The sequence below is a fragment of the Pleurodeles waltl genome, chromosome 2_1, assembly GCF_031143425.1.
Source record: "Pleurodeles waltl isolate 20211129_DDA chromosome 2_1, aPleWal1.hap1.20221129, whole genome shotgun sequence".
In the NCBI taxonomy this organism is placed as follows: Eukaryota; Metazoa; Chordata; class Amphibia; order Caudata; family Salamandridae; genus Pleurodeles; species Pleurodeles waltl.
The window spans coordinates 896,155,725-896,169,451 of NC_090438.1; the positions used below are offsets into that span (position 1 = coordinate 896,155,725).

The 13,727-nt window shown below is 43.5% G+C and overlaps 1 protein-coding gene across 14 annotated transcripts in view; it reads left to right on the forward strand.

Annotated features, from left to right (window-relative positions):
* PTPRM (protein tyrosine phosphatase receptor type M) overlaps window positions 1-13,727 on the forward strand; it is a 1,480,454-nt gene that overhangs the window by 953,338 nt on the left and 513,389 nt on the right. For all 14 annotated transcript variants that reach the window (XM_069218824.1, XM_069218808.1, XM_069218810.1 and 11 more), the window contains one exon: window positions 4,944-5,076. In XM_069218824.1, coding sequence (XP_069074925.1) covers window positions 4,944-5,076 — 133 coding nt within the window. The remainder of the gene's footprint in view (window positions 1-4,943; window positions 5,077-13,727) is intronic.

A 13,727-nucleotide genomic window follows, 5' to 3' on the forward strand; every position in this document is an offset into this window, starting at 1 on the left:
TTGGTCCTGACTTTCCTTATGGGGTCCCCTTTTGAGCCTATGCATTCTTGCCCCTTAAGGTATTTGGTTATAAAAACAGTTTTCCTGGTAGCGATAACATCTGCAAGGAGAGTGAGTGAGTTGCAGGCCTTATCGGTAAAGCCCCCTTATACAACTTTTTATGGGGATAAGGTGGTGTTGAGGACCAAGGCTGCTTTCCTCCCGAAGGTTGTTTCACCCTTCCATTTGGCTCAGACAATTACTTTGTCCACGTTCTATCCTCCGCCTCATCCTTCTAAAGAGGAAGAAAGACTGCACCGTCTGGACCCAAAGAGGGCGTTGAGCTTCTTTATTGATAGAACAAAGGATTTCAGGCTGGAGGATCAGCTGTTCATCGGGTACGTGGGCAAGAGGAGAGGAAAGGCAGTCCACAAGAGAACACTCTCCAGGTGGGTGGTTCTTTGCATTAAAATCTGTTACTCTTTGGCAAAGAAGGACCCTCCTGAGGGCATTAGAGCTCATTCCACCAGAGCTAAGTCGGCCACTTCGGCCTTGGCCAGGGGTGTTCCTGTGGTTGACATCTGCAAGGCCGCAACTTGGTCGTCCCTTCACACTTTTGCGAAACATTACTGTTTGGACTCTGAGGTCAGAAGGGACGGCCATTTTGCACGGTCAGTGCTGCAGGATTTCTTGGTTTGACCATTTAGGCACCCGCCACCGGGCGTGGTACTGCTTTGGGACTCTATTCATTAGGTGAGGAATCCACAGGTAGTTGTATCCATCAGAAGAACGAGTTACTTACCTTCGGTAACGACTTTTCTGGTGGATACATTAGCTACCTGTGGATTCCTCACGGTCCCACCCGCCTCCCCGTTGCCTTTCTGGTCTTACCAAGTAATCCTTGAGTGCGCTCCTCTTGGTCTTCAAGGTTGCAATAGACGTTGTATATATGGATACGTGTGTATATTATCTGTATATATATATATATATATATGTATATATCTTTGTGTACATACATGATTTGCATATATTTGTTCGTTATATTAAATTTACAGCTATTCATTGCAATATTGTGTATTTTACAAGGTTATGGGATGTTGCCTTGCTCTTTCATTGCATTGGGTGGTTGTTCTCATGCACATAAAAAATGTTGGTACTGACGTCGGCACGTCGTCGAGGACCTCTTATTGCCTGTATGACGTCAGACGGCGTCGCGTGGGCTAGAGTGACGTCCTCGTCGACGTGCAGAGACTAGGAAGAAGATTTCCGTCGAATGCTGGCGCCATGGGAGTATTCATTAGGTGAGGAATCCACAGGTAGCTAATGTATCCACCAGAAAAGTCGTTACTGAAGGTAAGTAACTCGTTCGTTTGGTTGTCTCCATCAAAAGCAAAATTGAAGTGCACTTAGGCTGCCTCAGGCTGTGAGAGCAAATTTCATCAGTGCTGTCTTAGAAATACTTAGATAGCTCTTGAGGTCAGCTGAAAGCACTGACGACACAGTTTCAACTGATCTAGTCTAAACAGAATAATCATATCTGCCAGTACTACCTAGGCATATTGGACATTCCCCTATTCACTAGACAGTCACATAGGGAATCAATGACCCATCCCAGTAGGTCACAGACCCTTCCTACATCTTGAGTAGCTCTAATGTTGTTGTAGAATATAGATAAGACAGCTCAGAATAAAAAAGAAAAACCCATGCGTGTGTACAGTGTGAGTACCTCATGCTGCTACTTACAGCTTTGTTAAGGTTTAACTTAAAATAAATCATCAAATGTATCTTGAGATAGGAATATAAATTCTACATCTTTACACTGTTAGTATATTATCTTTACTTTAGTATTTCTCTAATTTAGAGCTAGAATCAACATGGGCAATTCATCAGTTACGTAGGAGGCCTTTAAGTGAACCTTGTGAATTTTGTTGAAGTAACGTTCAGCCTTGGGGATAGCAGTGAGGGAGGGTTAGCTATTTTTTGTGTTCTTCTATGTTTGTGCTACATTATTAACGAGAACATTTTATTTTCACACTTGATTACACATGTACACACTAATATAGTGCTATTGCCTTTCAAATTATTTTCCTATGATGCGTAGAAGTGTGTTCTTCTGACCCTTGTGAACTAGGTCTCAATGCAGGCCTGTTTGCCTTGACTTTCAAAATGGATGTCACTATTATAGCTCTTGTTCTCCCCTGCACATCTCACTGACTGTTTTTGTCTGCAGCACGTACACAAGTAGAATTGGAAAAAGAGGTTGAATAGTTTCCATTTTTAGAGTCCGTGCTGTCTTCAATGAGTTTTTCCCGGCTTAGTCCCAAATCTGCAGTTATTTGTAGGTCTTTCCGTTACATCACTGTGTCCTATTCATTCCTATCTAACATGTTGTTGTTTATGTATCTAGTTTATATTTCTCCAGATTACATTGCTATAGAGGGGGGGGAATAATTATCCACGTAGTGGGATAGTGCGTAGGTGCTGAGACAATATGTTGTTAAATATTCATGTGTCCTGATTTGCTAATGAAATGATTCATTTGTTCACACTACAATGATTCTGCAGTTTTATTAATTTAATATGCGGAAATAATGTTTTAAAACCCTAGATTTTGGGGGTGAGCCAGAGGCCCTCCTGTTCAAATATGAATGCTTCCGTTTCTTTGCTGATTTTGATGCCCATTCCGAACTTGAACTAATTTTTTATTTTGCATTTCTCTGTATTGCCCTATTTACTGAAAGCCTTCATGGCATTGATACTGTATCTCCTTATTTCTGTTTTTTTGTAATAAAACCCTCCACTAATCCACTGATCTAGAACTCGGTGATTAAGTAGGCTCTTTACTTAATTGACTGCATTTTCATGTTTTCGATATGGGGTGAGGTGCATTACCTTGGGACACATTCCATCATGAAATTGAGGTTTAACACCATCTTGCATTAATTGAAAATTGTGGATGTTCTATTGAGATACAGTTTATAGTGTTAATATAGTGGAGCTCCCCGCACCACAGGAGAGGATTCCAGATGGAAGAGATGCGCTTTGGGGTTTTATTTTTTTTTATTTTTTTTTAAGGTAGTCATAAAAGGAGCTGCTTGTGGTCTTATGGATGAAGAGGGGGAGATGAGCAAGTTGGTAGTGCTTTGGTTGCCGTTGTAATAGGTAGATGAGGGAAGTTAGCAGCCAGAGGTAGAGAGCGTTCTGGACTTGTAGGCATAGCAGCTAGATGGCCATGTGTGATGCTTGTGTCTCTGTTGTTCAGTCACTGAAGTTCAATGTTCCTGTGATGTTTATTGTATCTACAATATTAAAATAACCTACCTGCACTCCATGGTGTAATCATTATGTACATGGTGAATTAATGTCTGGGGGTGATTGAAACCCAACCAGGTGGTTCTTAAGAGACAGCAATAAAATCACTGGATGAGAAAAACAAAGGAGAATCATCTTTATTATCTGTGCCACAGAAGGCTCAAAGACGACTTTGGGAAATGAAAACACTAGGTTAAGGAACTTATAAGATATTTGGTGGGTTCAGATGGACATATCTGCATGTAGTCTGTAGGAGATTTGGTGGTAGGTCAGGGAAAATTAAACGTTGCGGTGGCTTATCATGGGCCTTTCCGTTGAAAGTAATGGGTGAAACTTGCAAAGAAATTTTTATTACTCTGTGATACTGTGTTACTTGCAGTTGATACAAGTGTGTCGAAGTGATATATTTGTGTTCACCAAGCCGTACTCATTATAAAACTGCAATTTCTCACTTGCTTGTTATGATAAGGTGTTCTATTGAAAGGATAGGATATCGTGCATTGGCATTCCAAGCAACTCTAGTGTTCTGTGTAGTCTGATAACTTAGCACTCGTGCTCGGTGGCATATTCATTTCTTGATTTTCCCAACAGCAACTGTGTGTTTTGCAGTAAAGCATTCCCCCTGAGTCCAGGTGTGCGCAAACATAATCCAGCAAAGCCTCTACTGAAAATTGCTAGAAATTGGAGTCGGGGAATTTTAGAAACAAGTTCCTATTTCCAATGCCATCCATCTCCCGGGCACAGGCCGGCGTGGTGCCTGAGATGATGAATACTGTCACATTCTGATTAAAAAAAAGAGGACTACATTTTAGAAAAAAATGCATTCGGTTTAGTGAATTGAACATTGCGTCCCTAACATTTTTCATCCTGAACTCATTTAGCAGAGGAAATGGATATTCCATCAGACATGGATTTGACGTTCCATCACATTATTCTGTAAACAGTCCAAACGATGGTGTAGAGCGGGAGCCGCAGAGACAGTCGCCGCTGCAAGGCACTAGTTATCTCATTTAAACAGATATTAAATGTCGGGTGCCAGAGCTGTGATCATCAGCTGCTTCCCACTTTGTGAATAAATTGCCTAGAAGGAGTCTTGTGCCGACCAGATGTGACCTGGATTTTGATTTCCAAAGGCAAAACCGCAAGCCCATTGTGCTGAGAAACAATTGCTGGTGAAATGCCTAGTAAATGAGCTTATCACCCTTTCCCAGGTGTTCTAGCTAATATGTTATGGAATTACTGCTCCATTTATGAAAAATTATTGAAGAAAACGGTGCAACAAATCAAATTTAGATAAAGGCACATGACAGTTATTGTGCTGTTAGCAAGTTTTTCAATGGGAGACAGAAGAGGGAGTCAACGGAGATAATAGAAATTGTGGAGTAGTTTGCATTATTGTGTCGGGCGGGGGTGCGGTGTGGGTGTACCATTCAACGTGCGCTCTGGCTGAGCTACAGTTCGGAAGAACAAATGAACAATGTAGGTCCTTTCATTAAATATGACAGCTGTTCCAGGAAAAATCCCTGGCGTTTCTACCTGCTTGCCTGCTGTGTCTGATAAGTCGTATTATGATGTTTAGTATGTAACAAAGTTCAAAGAAAGACAATATTGTGTCTTAATTTAATAGTGCCTATCTTCTCTTTGGTCTTTAGGTGCTGCCACTCGCAAGCCCGACCCAGAACATGAGAAGCAGACAGACCACACTGTTAAAATTGCAGGGGGCATTGCGGGAATCCTGCTCTTTGTAATTATATTCCTTGGAGTTGTGTTGGTGATGAAGAAGAGGTGAGCAGAATGCAAACCCTCTCCATGTGCATGTATTCTCCATTGCATTTCCACCAAATGCATTTTTGGTTATAATGGACCTACCATTATTGGGTGGGCTTCTTTACCACAATTGCACTCACCCTGCTTTCTTGCATTGTGCTGCATTATTCACTTTGCCTGAAATATTGTTGCTGCTTTTGGATTCTGTCACTGTGATAAGCCATCCAACTGTTTGCAAAAGAGGAGAGAACGTATCTTTGACCCCTTAGTCTACACACCTCATCAAGGGACAGGGGATTTCATTTCCCATAGTTCCCAGGTATTACCTACCATCAACCTTTCATCATAATGCTCTAACTGCACAAAGACACTCTGGGAGATTTTAGTGTTATCAACCAAGACCCAGAAGTATTTGTGCCATTGCAGCGCTTTTGATTGGGGTGTTTAGGATAGACCAAAAAGTCACTCTCATTTACAGTAGCACCAGATCCTAGCTCTCATAACTGTAACATTCCTTTCCTAAAACAGACAGGTGCTAACAACATAAAGAAGGGTGCTAAACTGGAATAATTTGCTGTCCATCTACTGATTTATTGTGGCTAGCATTGGAGAATGTTGTTACGGCAAAGCTGGGAATTCCCTTCGGGACAGCCAATCATGAATAGCATTCATTCGGGACTTTACTCACTTCATTGATTTGAGGCTGCAGATTTGGTTATGTCTCTGCGTTTCCTAATACTGGTGTACCATTTCCCTCAGCACTCTTGATCATAGGATGGGTTGTTGCTGCTTATGAGTTTTTCAGGGTCTACAGATTGTCAGGGTCTCAGTGGGTAGAATTCTGCTGATGTCCATGAATGGTTGTATAGAGTCTATTGATTGTACAGACTTCATGTTGTGACCATTGGCTTTGGACATATTGGTCAGCTACTTGGGCTTTGCCATCCAAAGCCCTTTGCTGCATAGATTGCAGTTTATTACGTCATAGAGGATGGAGCAGAAGAAAAAAGGTAGAGCAAGCGAAAAGGGGAGAGATATTGTGAGAGAGCAGTAGGGTAGATTATGCTGTTGAGAACTTCCTCAAACGCTACAGGACTACACTCCTTAAATTTCTCAGAAACAACTGAACTGTACTATTCAGTGGTCTTATCAGGTATCACATAGTGCACAAGGTTCGTTTACTTCTGAAAGGCCCACTTTTTCTGTTTCTGCATAATTTTGATTCTTTGTTTTGTTAAGTATTATATTCACGCACTTAAGTGGGGAATAGCATATCATCATACATCAATGACATCACAAATAGTTGAGCAGACATAAAAATTATGTTTCACACTCTTTTCTTTTTTGTTCTTTCAATGTTGTCTTTTCCTGAATATTGGTGGTTCCATTTAACATTTTCTAATACTATGTTTAGGAATATTGACAGACAAGTAAGCTTCCAGATCTACATTCACAAAAATGTGTTTCATGGGCATGTACATAGTGTAAGCAGTGCAGGAACAGTACTGAGTCTAAATTATTTGACCTTAATTACTTGTTGCATATATTTTATGTAGTTTTGTTTCTGAATAGCTGGGGAACTTGTTTTTCACGGTTGTTCAAGTGTTAATTACAATTGGTCAAAAAAAGAAGTATACAAGCTTCTGAAAATAACCGTCGACTTTGGCTATGGGATGATACTTGCACTTAGTGCACAACATGCCATTTTTCAGGCCAACATATCTCATAGTATGTATTCCAGCTGAGGAGCCGAAGGTGCCCCTCTGCGATCTTACTAACCTGTACTGAACTCAGGGATGGTTTTATAGTTTAATTCTTTGGCACATCTTTACTGTTTCTTGTATTTTGCTTTTCCATGGCTCCCTTTTCTTGCCCATACGGGCATCAATTCCCTCAGCTCTTTGTCACTTGTTTTGCTATAACGAATACATCCATCTACGCCCGTCCAAGTGTTCTTGAACCAATGGGGCAAAAAACAAGCCGTCAGCTATTGTGACCTGCTTCTTGTTTCAATTTGCTGGGTAGGAGGCTGCTTTAAACCGAAATAAAAGCATGCAGACTTTTGTGATGTCCTCTTTGCTCTGCTTCCCTTTCAGATTTTTAGCATCAGATTGTTCTCACAGAAGTTTAATGTTGGTATATTAACTTACAAAGGGATTGAAGTTCGCAGAAACGACTGTGGACACCCGCAATTTAAAGAAAAAAAGAAAGAAAAATGATTTGTGTTCTGTTAAGGATTCCTTTTATGTAACAATCACAATTGCTTGATCTATGCACATACCTAGACTATTTTTAGGCTCTTACAGCGTGGCAAGGCTTTTGCCTTCCTCCACGTCTTTCCTGTTCCAGTTTTTTTTTTTTTACTAACATAATCAATATTCTGCGTAGCTCAATCCATTTTTAATCCTTTGACTGTAGATATATGGGCATACAGAAGAGCTCCAGGTGTGGTTTTCATTTCTTGTTTGGTTAAACGTTACTCACACAGAATGTACATCAAGCAAACCGCGGTGTACTGTGGCGCTGTTTCCACCTACACAGTGTATATTTATCTAACAAAAGCAGCGGATTCAGATTTTTTCCAAGAAGCGTGTACTGATCCTTGGGAACACCCTAAGAAGGCAACATTCATTGTTTCCTGGGTGTAGACATGAGAAATAGCATATTGGATCTCATTTAAGCGCCTGATTTAGAGTTTGGCAAATGGGTTACTCCATCTCAAATGTGACAGGCCCACCTTATTACAATCCCATCATAGCCTATGGAGATTGTAATACGGTGGATGGGATATCTGCCACGTTTGTGATGGAGTAAACCATTCGCCAAACTCTAAGCCAGGCCCTAAGTCCTTAAAAATCTATATAGGAAAACATCAGTACAGTACTTTTTCTGTCACCCTCCAAATATTTTTGCTTTATTTTTTTATACGTATGGTACTTTGACGTTTATTACATTGCAATTTGAGTGTAATTAAACGTTTCTTGTCCACGATGGAGGGTTCTACGTTTACTGCCGATTGGGATTCCTCCTGGTTAAATTCTAGTCTATTACTTTTGCTACTATATTTATGGTAAGTTGATTTTATACACTTGTGTGCAGTTTGTGGTATGTGCAATATAATTTGCTAACATGACATATCTGCTCATTTGCATTTCTCTTCACTTAGATTTAGAAAATGTTTATTATGATTTGGAAGAAAAAACATAAACGAAGATGCACATGCTCAACAGACAACATGAATTATATAGTTGATAAATAACCTTAACACCTGTAAAAAGATAAAAAAAAGGTATTTGGTGATTTTAAATCATAAAGGGGCAATCAAATGCTGTTTCTAATCACTTTAAAACATGTGTCTGATTAACAAAATAGTTTTCAGGAAAACCACCATTATTTAATACTAAGCAACAAACAGCTGAGACAAACTACATGTCCCTAAACATAAATAACCCTGGACTACGCTGAACTTCTCTGGAACCAGTACATTAACTGAAGCTATATCTGTGTATAAAGGATTCATTGTAAAACCGCTAGTGTGAGACATTACCAGATTTGTACGTGACACCCCACTCTACTTCCGCGGGATTTCTGAGGCTATAAAGGTACTCCCCTAAATGTATCATCCCTATATTGCAACAGTCTGCATAAGGCTATTTGATTCCTACAAAAAGACACTAAGGGCCATATTTATACTTTTCGACGCACAACTGCGCTAACGCAGTTGTGCGTCAAAAAATCTAACGCCATTCTGAAGCGCCATGCGGGCGCCGTATTTATTCAATGACGTTAGCCGGCATTAGCAGGCGGAGCTGCCTGGTGTGCGTGAAAAAAAATGACGTACACCAGGCAGCGCCGGCGTAGGGGAATATGGAGCTTGGGCGCCAAAAAATGGGGCAAGTCAGGCTGAGGCAAAATTTTCGCCTCAACCCGATTTGCGCCATTTTTGTTTACTCCAAACCCCCATTGAAATGACTCCTGTCTTAGCAAAGACAGGAGTCATGCCCCCTTGCCCACTGGCCATGCCCAGGGGACTACTGTCCCCTAGGCATGGCCATTGGGCATAGTGGCATGTGGGGGGGCACAAATCAGGCCCCCCTATGCCACAAAAAAAAAAATAATTACTTACCTGAACTTACCTTATGTTCCCTGGGATGGGTCCCTCCATCCTTAGGTGTCCTCCTGGGGTGGGCAAGGGTGACAGGGGGGGTCCCTGGGGGCATGGGAGGGCACCTCTGGGCTCCCTCCGAGCCCACAGGTCCCTTAACGCCTGCCCTGACCAGGCGCTAAAAAACGACGCAAAAGCAGCTGGACGTCATTTTTTTTGACCCGCCCACTCCCGGGCGTGATTTTTGCCCGGGAGTGTAAATACGGCGCACATGCCTCGGAGTCAATTTTTTAGACGGGAACGCCTACCTTGCATATCATTAACGCAAAGTAGGTGTCCACGCTAAAAAGTGACGCAAACTCCATGGACTTTGGCGCCAGACACGTCTAACGCCAGAGTATAAATATGGAGTTAGTTTTGCGTCGAATTTGCGTAAAAAAAACGACGCAAATCCGGCGCAAACGGAGTATAAATATGCCCCTAAGAGTATAGATATTCCAATGGTGGCTATCAATGACGTAATTAAATGTTCGATGGCATCTGTCGCTGTAGATACGCATGTTCTGCAATAGCTCGCCATCTGGTGTTGGGCCGGAGTGTTACAAGTTGTTTTTCTTCGAAGAAGTCTTTCGAGTCACGGGACCGAGTGACTCCTCCTTTTGTCTCCATTGCGCATGGGCGTCGACTCCATCTTCGATTGTTTTTTTTCCGCCATCGGGTTCGGACGTGTTCCTGTCGCTCCGAGTTTCGGAACGGAAAATTAGCTAATTTCGGAAGATTTTCGTCGGTATTGTTGCGTTCGGGATCGGCGTACTTAGATTCCACACCGCATCGAAGATCGAAGAGCTCCGGTGCCCTTCGGGGTAGTTTTTCGATCCTCCGTCGGGGCCTGGTCGGCCCGACCGCGTGCTGAAGAACGCCGATGGAACGGACCCCGTTTCGTTTCTGCCCCAAATGCCACAATAAATACCCCTACACAGACCAACACTTGGTCTGCAACCTGTGCCTGTCACCTGAGCACAGCGAAGACACCTGCGAGGCCTGTCGTGCGTTCCGGTCCCGAAAAACACTCCGAGACCGTCGAGCCAGAAGACTTCAAATGGCGTCCGCACCGACAGCCCAACGGGAGTTCGAGGAACAGGAAGAAGAAGGTACCTTCTCGTTCCAAGACTCAGACTCCGAAGGATTCGACGACACACAAACCGTGAGTAAGACGTCGAAAACCACACAAAGAAACATTTACAAGGCCCAGGGGACGCCACTGCCACCAGGCCATGGCTCCACCCATAAATTCGGTGACCGACCGTCGGCACCGAAAAAGGCCAAAACAGTGCCGAGATCGTCCGACTCCGGTCGAGACACCGGCACGCAGCCTTCTCGGGACCGAGAAAGTGCTGGAGACAAGCCTCGACACCGAGATGCCGGTGTGGACACGGCTCGACGCCGAGACAGCGGCACCGAAACAGATCGACGCCGAGAGGTTTCGGCCCCGAAAAGGAAAAAAGTCACCTCGGAGCCGAAAAAACACGCAGACAAAGTTTCGACGCCGAAACAAACTGCAAGCGACCCAGCTTCAGGCTCTTATACAGAAGAGCACTCGCTAACCTCCCAAATGCAAAAGCATAGGTTTGAGGAAGAGCTACAAGCAACTGATGTGGACCATACGCAAAAGCGTATCTTCATTCAGCAGGGGACAGGAAAAATAAGCACCCTTCCCCCCATTAGGAGAAAGAGAAGGTTGGAGTTCCAGACGGAACAAGCACCACAACCAAAAGTGGTTAAAAGAATTACACCACCACCCTCTCCTCCGCCCGTGATTAACGTTTCACCAGCACAAACTCCATCTCACTCCCCAGCTCACACCACCATGAGCCAGGGTGACCAAGATCAGGACGCATGGGACCTATACGACGCCCCAGTGTCAGATAACAGCCCGGAGGCCTACCCTACAAAGCCATCTCCACCAGAAGACAGCACCGCGTACTCTCAGGTGGTGGCTAGAGCAGCACAATTTCATAACGTAAGCCTCCACTCAGAACAGGTCGAGGATGATTTCTTGTTCAACACACTCTCCTCCACCCACAGCTCCTACCAAAGCCTGCCTATGCTCCCTGGTATGCTCCGGCACGCAAAAGACATATTTAAGGAGCCGGTCAAAAGTAGGGCAATCACACCAAGGGTGGAAAAGAAGTATAAGCCGCCTCCTACGGACCCGGTTTTCATCACTACACAGCTGCCACCAGACTCTGTTGTTGTAGGAGCAGCTAGGAAAAGGGCCAACTCTCACACATCTGGAGATGCACCACCCCCAGATAAAGAAAGCCGCAAGTTTGATGCAGCTGGTAAAAGAGTCGCAGCACAAGCTGCAAACCAGTGGCGCATCGCGAACTCCCAGGCACTACTTGCGCGCTATGACAGAGCCCACTGGGACGAGATGCAACATCTCATTCAACATCTGCCCAAGGACTTACAAAATAGGGCGAAACAAGTGGTTGAGGAGGGACAGACCATCTCCAACAACCAGATACGTTCCTCCATGGACGCTGCAGATACAGCTGCACGGACAATTAATACATCTGTAACTATCAGACGGCATGCATGGCTCCGAACGTCTGGATTTAAACCAGAGATTCAACAAGCAGTTCTCAATATGCCTTTTAATGAAAAAGAACTGTTCGGTCCAGAAGTGGACACAGCGATTGAGAAACTCAAAAAAGATACGGACACTGCCAAAGCCATGGGCGCACTCTACTCCCCGCAGAGCAGAGGGAATTACAGCACATTCCGTAAAACGCCCTTTCGAGGGGGGTTTCGGGGTCAAAGCACACAAGCCAGCACCTCACAAGCAACACCGTCCACTTACCAGGGACAGTATAGAGGAGGTTTTCGGGGACAATATAGAGGAGGGCAATTCCCTAGAAATAGAGGAAGATTTCAAAGCCCCAAAACCCCTACTACTAAACAATGACTCACATGTCACTCACCCCCTCCACACAACACCAGTGGGGGGAAGAATAGGTCATTATTACAAAGCATGGGAGGAAATCACTACAGACACTTGGGTTCTAGCAATTATCCAACATGGTTATTGCATAGAATTTCTACAATTCCCTCCAAACATACCACCAAAAGCACAAAATTTAACAACACACCATTCCAATCTCCTGGAGATAGAAGTGCAGGCACTATTGCAAAAGAATGCAATCGAATTAGTGCCAAACACACAAATAAACACAGGAGTTTACTCACTGTACTTTCTGATACCAAAGAAGGACGAAACGCTCAGACCAATCCTAGACCTCAGAGTAGTGAACACTTTCATCAAATCAGACCACTTCCACATGGTCACACTACAAGAAGTATTGCCATTGCTAAAACTACACGACTACATGGCAACTTTAGACCTCAAGGATGCTTATTTCCATATACCAATACACCCATCGCACAGGAAATACCTAAGGTTTGTATTCAAAGGAATACATTACCAATTCAAGGTACTGCCTTTCGGATTAACAACCGCACCAAGAGTCTTTACCAAATGTCTAGCGGTAGTCGCTGCACACATAAGAAGGCAGCAAATACATGTGTTCCCATATTTGGACGACTGGCTAATCAAGGCCCATTCGTTCATACAGTGCTCAAATCACACAAATCAGATCATACAAACCCTCTTCAAACTCGGGTTCACCGTCAATTTCACAAAATCCAAAATTCTGCCACGCAAGGTACAACAATACCTGGGAGCCATAATAGACACATCAAAGGGAGTAGCCACTCCAAGTCCACAAAGAATTCAAAATTTCAACACCATCATACAACGCATGTATCCAACACAAAAGATACAGGCAAAGATGGTATTACAACTCCTAGGCATGATGTCATCATGCATAGCCATTGTCCCAAACGCAAGACTGCACATGAGGCCCTTACAACAATGCCTAGCATCACAGTGGTCTCAAGCACAGGGTCACCTTCTAGATCTGGTGTTAATAGACCGCCAAACTTACCTCTCGCTTCTGTGGTGGAACAACATAAATTTAAACAAAGGGCGGCCTTTCCAAGACCCAGTGCCACAATACGTAATAACAACAGATGCTTCCATGACAGGGTGGGGAGCACACCTCGGTCAACACAGCATACAAGGACAATGGAACGTACATCAAACAAAACTGCATATCAATCACCTAGAACTTCTAGCAGTTTTTCAAGCACTAAAAGCTTTCCAACCAATAATAGTTCACAAATACATTCTCGTCAAAACAGACAACATGACAACAATGTATTATCTAAACAAGCAGGGAGGGACGCACTCCACGCAGTTAAGCCTGCTAGCACAAAAAATTTGGCATTGGGCAATTCACAACCAAATTCGCCTAATTGCACAGTTTATACCAGGGATACAAAATCAACTCGCAGACAATCTCTCTCGAGATCACCAACAGGTCCACGAATGGGAAATTCACCCCCAAATTCTGAACACTTATTTCAAACTCTGGGGAACACCTCAGATAGACTTGTTTGCAACAAGGGAGAACGCAAAATGCCAAAACTTCGCATCCAGGTA